General features: G+C 38.5%; 1 protein-coding gene across 1 annotated transcript; it reads left to right on the top strand.

The window, feature by feature from the left end:
* The first annotated feature begins 372 nt into the window (after positions 1 to 372).
* On the top strand, positions 373 to 1,170 carry LOC141337822 (uncharacterized). Its single transcript, XM_073843411.1, has 2 exons — positions 373 to 664; positions 860 to 1,170. The coding sequence occupies exons 1-2, from the start codon at positions 373 to 375 to the stop codon at positions 1,168 to 1,170; spliced, it is 603 nt and encodes a 200-aa protein (XP_073699512.1).
* Positions 1,171 to 8,340: the final 7,170 nt, after the last annotated feature.

Raw genomic sequence — 8,340 nt, 5'->3', positions numbered from 1 at the left:
ATATTTCCAGCAATCTGTAAGTGCTGTCAAGTTTTTTTCTCTCTCTGTGTAACGGTACAAATCGACAATTTACCGTAGCAGCTTATAAAGGCAGTTGATATTTAACAAATATTTATTTGTTTTTCTTTCTATTTGTCAAATGAATTTAGTGATATACAGCTGTAAAATAATATATTTAATTAAATCCTTGGTGTAACTTATGCCAAATGTGTGGCTCTCACACATCTGCCTGTTCGTATACCTCACCTATAATTTGGTTTTGTGTTTCTTTTGCCGTTCTGGATGTTTTCAACTTCACATGTAAACCATCAGGCCTTAATCTGTGTAAAATGTGTTTGTTCATCAGGGGTCTTTGGTGAGTCATTGTCAGTCATGGAGGGAGATTCTATCACTCTACATGCTGATATTACTGAAATACGTAAAGCTGATGATATACTGTGGAAGTTTGTACCTGAAAAGTCTCAAATAGCTAAAATAAAGAAAAGGTTGCAAATCTTCAACACATCTGATGTTGCTGATGGGAGATTCAGAGACAGACTGAAGCTGGACAAACAAACTGGATCTCTGACCATCACAAACATCACAACTCAACATGCTGGACTCTATCAACTAGATATTAGTGGGAGAAAACGGTCATCAAAAACCTTCAGTGTTTCTGTCTATGGTGAGTAGAGATAATTTGTCAAATCAAGCACACACTGTATTTATATATTCATACATTAAATCATTTTACACTGAGTGATCAACACACTGAACACTCACTCAACAAAAAAACTTACACCGATTTGCAACAGTTCACAACACTGAAAATAGACTCATTGTTGGGATCATATTTCTGTTCATTCTCTCATGTTTTCAGCTCATCTGCCCGTTCCTGTCATCAGCAGTAACTCTTCACAATGTTCATCATCATCACAGCAGAATTGTTCATTCCTGTGTTCAGTGGTGAATTTGACTAACATGACTCTTTCCTGGTACAAAGAAAACAGTTTATTGTCCAGCATCAGTGAGTCTGATCTCAGCATCAGTCTCTCTCTACCTCTGGAGGTGGAATATCAGGATAAAAACACCTACAGCTGTGTGCTCAACAATTCAGGCTCAACTAATCAGACTCAACATTTGGACATCAGTAAACTCTGTCACACATGTGCAGGTATACAGCAGCGGTGATATGTGTAATTACTTACTGACCTGATCTTCATCTTACATTGTAGATCAGACTGACTGAGTCACCTACGTTAATGGCTATGTTTTACTAGCTTTTACTCTCGTTCAGTTCCTTCAGTCTCAGTGTCTCTGAAAGTACTGATCTCTGCCGCTGTTGCTGTATCTCTGCTGATTGTTGCTGCAGTCGTGATCATCTGGATCTGCAGGAGATATAGAAAAACTGATCAAGAAGGCAAGTGTTACCTTCTGGACCCATTTTATTCTTTTGTAGTTAAAATCCTGGATATGAATCCAAACTAATATGTGAAATTAATGAGTTTGGCTATTCCTGTAGATCACACTCATATCATACCGAACGTCACTCTTTATTCATCTCACTCGCTCAAAAACAGATTCTGAAAATACAGAAAATACAAACTTGAATGATTCATTTTAATTCAAAAAAAAAAAAAATGGTGTAAAGATGCAGCTGGCGCTCAAATTCTAATCTTAATGATGACTTTTATCATGCTGGTTGAGCTTAAATGCTGATTAAATACAAATAATGTAAATGACTTTTGCTAAACATCCCACGGGGTTCGCTTTATGTGTAAAGAACATCACCCTAAATTTTTGTGTGTGTAATTCAAATTTGTTAATGCCATTTAAAAAAAAACTGGTGTTAAACATTTATAGCTTTAAGTTTGAAAGCCCTAATAACAACACATATGTTGTGAAGAAACACATCTAGTTGTCTAGGATTGAGTTCAGTTGTTTTAATGCATATTATTGTTGAAACAGTTGAGACTTGTACAGAAGAGGTCACTTACACTGAGCCGACATTCTTCAAAAGAAACACACGGGAATCGGTAAGACATTTTATTGTTCATTTGTTGAACGTATTTGTTTAATTTTAGCAGAGAGTCTGATGTAGATCAGTGTGTGCTTGTGTTTTGGATAACTGAAATTATGTTAGGTAAAATAGATGTAGGTAAATAATAATAAAGAGATAATTATGATATAAAAAGTCAAAATTATGACATACTAAGTCCAAATGACAAATTCACTTATGTTACTTTTAAAAATTATGTAATGACAGTATATCATTTCTTATTATTATTATTATATCTTGTGTAATGCATTTTTTACAGGAAGTTAAAGAGGACAGTCATGTGGATTATGCACCAATAATGGCACGAAGATGATAAAACAAGATCACCATGTTGTATCTGGTCTCCTAAGTCTTAAAAAAAAAAAAAAAAACTTTACCTTGAAATACAAGGACCTTTAATGAATGATATAAATCTTATATCAGACTGGAGTGTTTTATTTTGTATTCTTAAAGTCAAAAGTGCAAGTTGTAGATGCAAACTACACTCATAAAAAGGAATGGAGAGCCCACTGTGGTATTGATTATTTACATCTTTACAGAAATGCGGTAAGATCTGCTGGCAAACAACAAGCTTGTGCATGAGAATGTGCCTACTGCTGGATGTTTGTGTTTGATGTCTGTTTGTGAGGGTTTGAGGTGTGAAAATGGTCTGTCAATCACGTGTGGTTAATTTTTTTTTCCATTCTTGTTCACATGAAACCATCGACTTCTGCTCTAAATATAAACCACTTTACTACATAATACTGAAGTTATCAATGCTTTGCTCGTCAAAATGGTCTCAAATCAAGTTGGGATATAACTGTAAAATATGCAAATACCGTATACTTTGTGGGCATATGCATCATGATCGTATAGCTATCGTGCAATGATTATTTCCAGCTCAAGACTTCTTTCTAAACAGAACTATTCTTCATACTTTTTTTTCTTAGAAAGGTCATATCCTGTTTTGCTCTGTTTCATTTAAAGAATGCATGCAATGTAGGACTTCTAATTTATGTTTGATGTATTTAGTTTTCAGTTTTGCAATATGATGCAATATGACACTTGTGGGTGTGGCCACACATCAAAGAACTCAATCAAGGTGATAGATAGAATCATTAACATTTATTGAAAACTATGCAAACGCTAAATATTATTGTAACAGCTCATGTTGTTTATTACTACTGTTAACAAGGAATAACATGCAAATAATAAAATGTTAAAAAATGCTGTAAATTGTATGACCCACTTGGAGCATTTTCATGTTTGACTCTTAATTCAGACCCTGTGACAAAAACTCATCGAAAAAAGCCAAAGTAAACCCTGAAAAGCCTGATGTTAGTTAATTATCTGTCCACGTCACATTACACCAGATTTTCCATTCGTGTTTTGCCTAGTCTTATCAGAGTGTTATGGGTTTTTTTGATTCAATAAAAATACTACTTTCAAATTCAGCCATATTAAGAGACTTCAATAAATAAATAAACATATGTAATTATCATGTAGGCATTTTCCCCACATAATTTTATAGAAAGTGTGTAACCAGAGCACAGACAGCCATCTAGTGTTTAAAATAAGACATCACATGTGAAACAATATTATCACACCCCTTTGGACTGTTTGTGTTAGTTTCTCCCTCTCGTGCCCATATATGGTTGATCCTGTTTCCTTGTCTCCTTAAGTCTTTATTATTTATCACCATCACATCACCTGTCCTTGTGTCATTAACATGTCTATATAAGTTGGATTCAGTTCAGTGTTGTTGGTTTGAGCACAAGGTTACATTGGTGTGTGTTTCCCCATACCCTTCTTGTGTGGATTAACCTGTTGTGGACGTTATTAGAATACCTGTTATTGCATTTCATCTTGGTGAGCCTCCTTCTCTCTACACACCGTGACAAATATACTATGTAAACAATATATGAAACTCTGATCAAAAGATGATAAATGAATAAAAAAAATCCTATTTTATATAAATATATATTTATGTCACAACCACAACTTTGCCTGACATGCATTTGTCAATCGCATCCAGTAGATCGCCCCACGCATTTGTGAATTGTGAAATATTTCTAGCATCAGTCCACAAATAGTGGACTCCACCCACCGTCTACTCAAGCCAATGAGATAACAGCCACATTTCGCTGACAAATCGCAGCACGCTCTCGCTGTAGCCAATCACGTTTTGCTTTACAATGAGGGCAGTCTTCTTGTCCTGAAGTAGATTCATTCATCTGCATATAGGCTCAAATAGATATAACATAACAGCCATAAATAATGCCAACAATTCTGTTTACACTAAAATAGCAGCATTTTTTTTAGCAACAGGCATGTAAATATTAGTTAGGTGGCAGATATTTATACTTCAGTACATTATAAAACAGTATTCAACAATAACATATTGAGCGTAAATTATAATTTGAATTCAAATTAATAAATGGATGCCACCTTATTGGGACAAATCATATACATTAAATGTACCCTGGTGGAATGACCTGTCCAACTCAATACGAACAGTCCTTAGCCATCTTCAAGAATCGGCTAAAACACATCTTTTCCATTTTATTTTACTGTCTAAATCTAGCACCCTCTATTCTAACTCTATTCTTAAAAATAAATAAATAAAACTTGCCCTTTTAGACTTATTCTCTTTTAATTCACTTACTGCTTGTTTTCTTAAAAAAAAAACGAACTATAATAAAAAAAATATATATAAATATAATAAAAAAAACTTGATACTTGTAATGCGTTAGGCTAAATGAGACTTGTCATAGCACTTGCATGTTGTTGCTTTTTTGTTGTTTTTGATTGCTTCCATTGTCCTCTTTTGTAAGTCACTTTGGATAAAAGCATCTGCTAAATGTCTAAATGTAAATATAATTGTAAATCCCTCACTACACCAACCCTAACCCTACCCGATACTTTATATCATTTACATTTACATTTATTCATTTAGCCGACGCTTTTATCCAAAACGACTTACAATTGGGAATACAACAAGTGATTCATCCTAAGGAGGCAGATCAACATAGGAAGTGCTCCAAAATACCATATATCAGGCATTGTTAGAAGAGTGCAGGCTAGAAGGAGAAGATCAAGAAAGAGAGGAAAAACAGGCTAGAAAGGGAGGATCAAGAAGAGATAATTTTTTTTTTTTTTTGAGTCACATAGTGTCGAAAAAGATGGGTTTTCAGCAGTCGCTTGAAAGCTGTTAAGTAGTCTGCATTCCGGATAGGGGTGGGAAGATCATTCCACCAGGCAGGGACATTGAACGAGAATGTTCTGGACAGTGATTTAATACCTCTCTGTGGTGGTACAATGAGGCGTCTTTCACTAGAGGATCTCAGACTTCTGGAGGAAGTGTAGATGCGTAGTAGTGAATGGAGGTAGGCAGGTGATGATCCGGTGACTGTCATATATGCCAGCATCAGTGTCTTGAATTTGATGCGTGCTGTAACCGGTAGCCAGTGCAGTGATATGAAGAGAGGTGTGACATGGGCCTTTTTGGGCTCATTGAAGACCAGTCGTGCTGCTGCATTCTGAATCATTTGTAGAGGTCTGATTGTACATGCTGGAAGACCAGCTAAAAGAGCATTGCAGTAGTCCAGCCTGGAGATGACCAGGGCCTGGACGAGGAGTTGTGTAGCATACTCTGTTAGGAAGGGCCTGATCTTTCTGATGTTGTGCAATGCAAACCTGCAAGATCGAGCAGTCTTAGCTATGTGGTCTTTAAAAGTCAATTGATCGTCAAAGATTACACCCAGATTTCTGGCTGAAGTCGATGAGGTAATTGTTGATGAACCTAACTGGATGGAGAAGTCATGTTGTAAAGGTGCAGCGGCAGGAAAAATAAGGAGTTCCGTCTTTGCTAGATTGAGCTGTAGATGGTGTACCTTCATCCACGCAGAGATATCCGCCAGGCAACCTGAGATCCGTGCGGCTACCGATGGATCGTCTGGTGTGAATGAAAGATAGAGCTGTGTGTCATCAGCATAGCAATGGTAGGAGAAGCCAAGTGCCTGTATGATGGGGCCCAGAGATGTAGTGTATATGGAGAAGAGGAGAGGTCCAAGAACTGATCCCTGAGGAACCCCAGTGACCAGTTGATGAGTTTTGGATATCTCCTCTCCCCAAGCCACTCTGAAAGACCTACCAGAGAGGTAGGATTTGAACCAGCGAAGTGAAGTCCCTGTGATGCCCAACGATGAGAGGGTAGACAGGAGGATCTGGTGATTCACAGTGTCAAAAGCTGCAGATAGGTCCAGCAAGATGAGTACTGATGATTTGGAATCAGCTTTTGCCGTCTGCAAGGCTTCAGTGACAGACAGTAGTGCAGTCTCAGTTGAATGGCCGCTTCTGAACCCTGATTGGTTAGAATCTAGTAGATTGTTCTGTGAGAGGAATAAGGATAGCTGGTTGAAAACAGCCCGTTTCAGTGTTTTTGCTATAAATGGAAGGAGAGAGACAAGTCTGTAGTTGTCAATGAGTGAAGAGTTAAGTGTAGGTTTTTTATGCAGTGGGGTTACCCGGGCCTGCTTAAATGTAGTGGGGAAAGTGCCTGTGAGAAGAGATGTGTTGATGATGTGTGTGAGAGCCGGTAGGATTGTAGGAGAGATTGCTTGGAGAAGGTGTAAGGGGATAGGATCTAAAGGACATGTCGTCGGATGGCTGGAGAGGAAAAGTTTGGTTACTTCTGCCTCCGAGTAAGGACAGAAGGAGAAGAGGGGAGTTTTGGTTGTGGGTGTGGTCAATTTTAGTTCCTGTATGTGTGGAGCTGAGAACTTATTACTGATAGATGTAGTTTTGTCTGTAAAAAATGTGGCAAAGTCATCAGCTGTTATAGAAGTTGTGGGAGGTGGTGGAGGGATACAAAGCAGTGTATTAAATGTTTTGAAAAGGTTGCGTGCGTCCGGAGAATTGTTGATCCTGTTGTGGAAGTATGAAGATTTGGCTGTATGTACTTGGGTAGAGAAAGATGAGAGCATAGACTGATACATACTGAGGTCAGATGGATCCTTAGATTTGTGCCATTTTCTCTCGGCTGCCCTAAGTTTGGACCGATGCTCACAAAGAACATCAGATAGCCAAGGGCTTGTCGGAGCAGCTCGTGCTGGCCTGGAGGAGAGAGGGCATATATCATCTAGACAAGAGGTGAGAGTGATGCATAAGGTGTCAGTTGCTGGATTTAGTATCCAGGGATGAGAAGTGGGTTGGAGAGGAAAGGGAAGAGGATACTAAAGAAGAAAGGTGGGAGGGTGAGAGAGAGCGTAGGTTTCGTCTAAAAGTGACAGGTAGAGGGGTTGGGGGTGCACAAGTAGCAAGATGTAGGTCAAATGTAATGAAGAAGTGGTCAGAGATGTGTAGGGGTTTGACCGCAATGTTGTCTGAAATACAATTTCACGTGTAAATGAGATCAAGTTGGTTGCCAGACTTATGAGTGTATGTAGTGATAACGCATTGTAGATCAAATGAAGCAAGCAGTGAATGGAAGTCTGCAGCATAGGGTTTGTCAAGGTGAATGTTGAAGTCCCCAAAGACGACTAGAAGTTCTTCTAAGAAGATGCCAAGTTGACTAGGAGGGCGGTAAATTACCACAATGTGGAGATTGATAGGAGATGTTACAGTGATTGTATGAGATTCGAATGAACTATAATTGCATAGAGGAGAATGGGTTGAGTATTTCCCGTTGTTAGAAATAAGAAGTCCCGTACCCCCACCCCTTCCAGTGTAACGAGGGGTGTGAGAGAAGGAAAAGTTATTAGAAAGAGCACCTGGGGTTGCAGAGTCTTCTGGACGAATCCAGGTCTCAGTCAAACCTAGAATGCTCAGGCCAGATTGCAAAGAAAATGCAGAAATTAAGTCAGCTTTGTTGACAGCTGACTGACAGTTCAAGAGTCCAACCGTGAAAGAGAAAAGTTCAGTGGAAGAGGTGTCGATAAGACGCAGATTAGAAATATTGCGTCGACGTTTGCGTGTGATGTAGGAGCGATGTGAAGCGACCACCGGAATGAATTGGAAACACATGATAGAGGAGGACAGAAAGACCCATCCCCAATACACCCCCGCCCATGTCCGAGCGTGATGTCGAAAGCCACGCCCCCTGAAAAATACATGATTCCCCAATCCCTTGTACAGGGAAACCCGGAAGTATGTCGAAGTAATTGATGGCAGTTTCGGGGATCTGTAGTTATTGTCCTTCATTTTACTAATACACGTTTTCTTGTTTTTGTAAAGCATGTCTAGGCTAAAATGGCACAATTTAAATCTAATATATTTAATGTGTCTAATATACGGAGCTGATTTCGTATTTGAATATATTTTAA

Source organism: Garra rufa, chromosome 7 (assembly GCF_049309525.1).
Source record: "Garra rufa chromosome 7, GarRuf1.0, whole genome shotgun sequence".
NCBI lineage: Eukaryota > Metazoa > Chordata > Actinopteri > Cypriniformes > Cyprinidae > Garra > Garra rufa.
This window is presented reverse-complemented; position numbering and strand designations above follow the sequence as displayed.

Coding starts and splice junctions, on each gene's coding strand:
- LOC141337822 (XM_073843411.1), top strand. CDS start 373: ATGGAGGGAGATTCTATCACTCTACATGCTGATATTACTGAAATACGT. Junction 665..859: donor CTTCAGTGTTTCTGTCTATG/GTGAGTAGAGAT, acceptor TCATGTTTTCAG/CTCATCTGCCCGTTCCTGTC.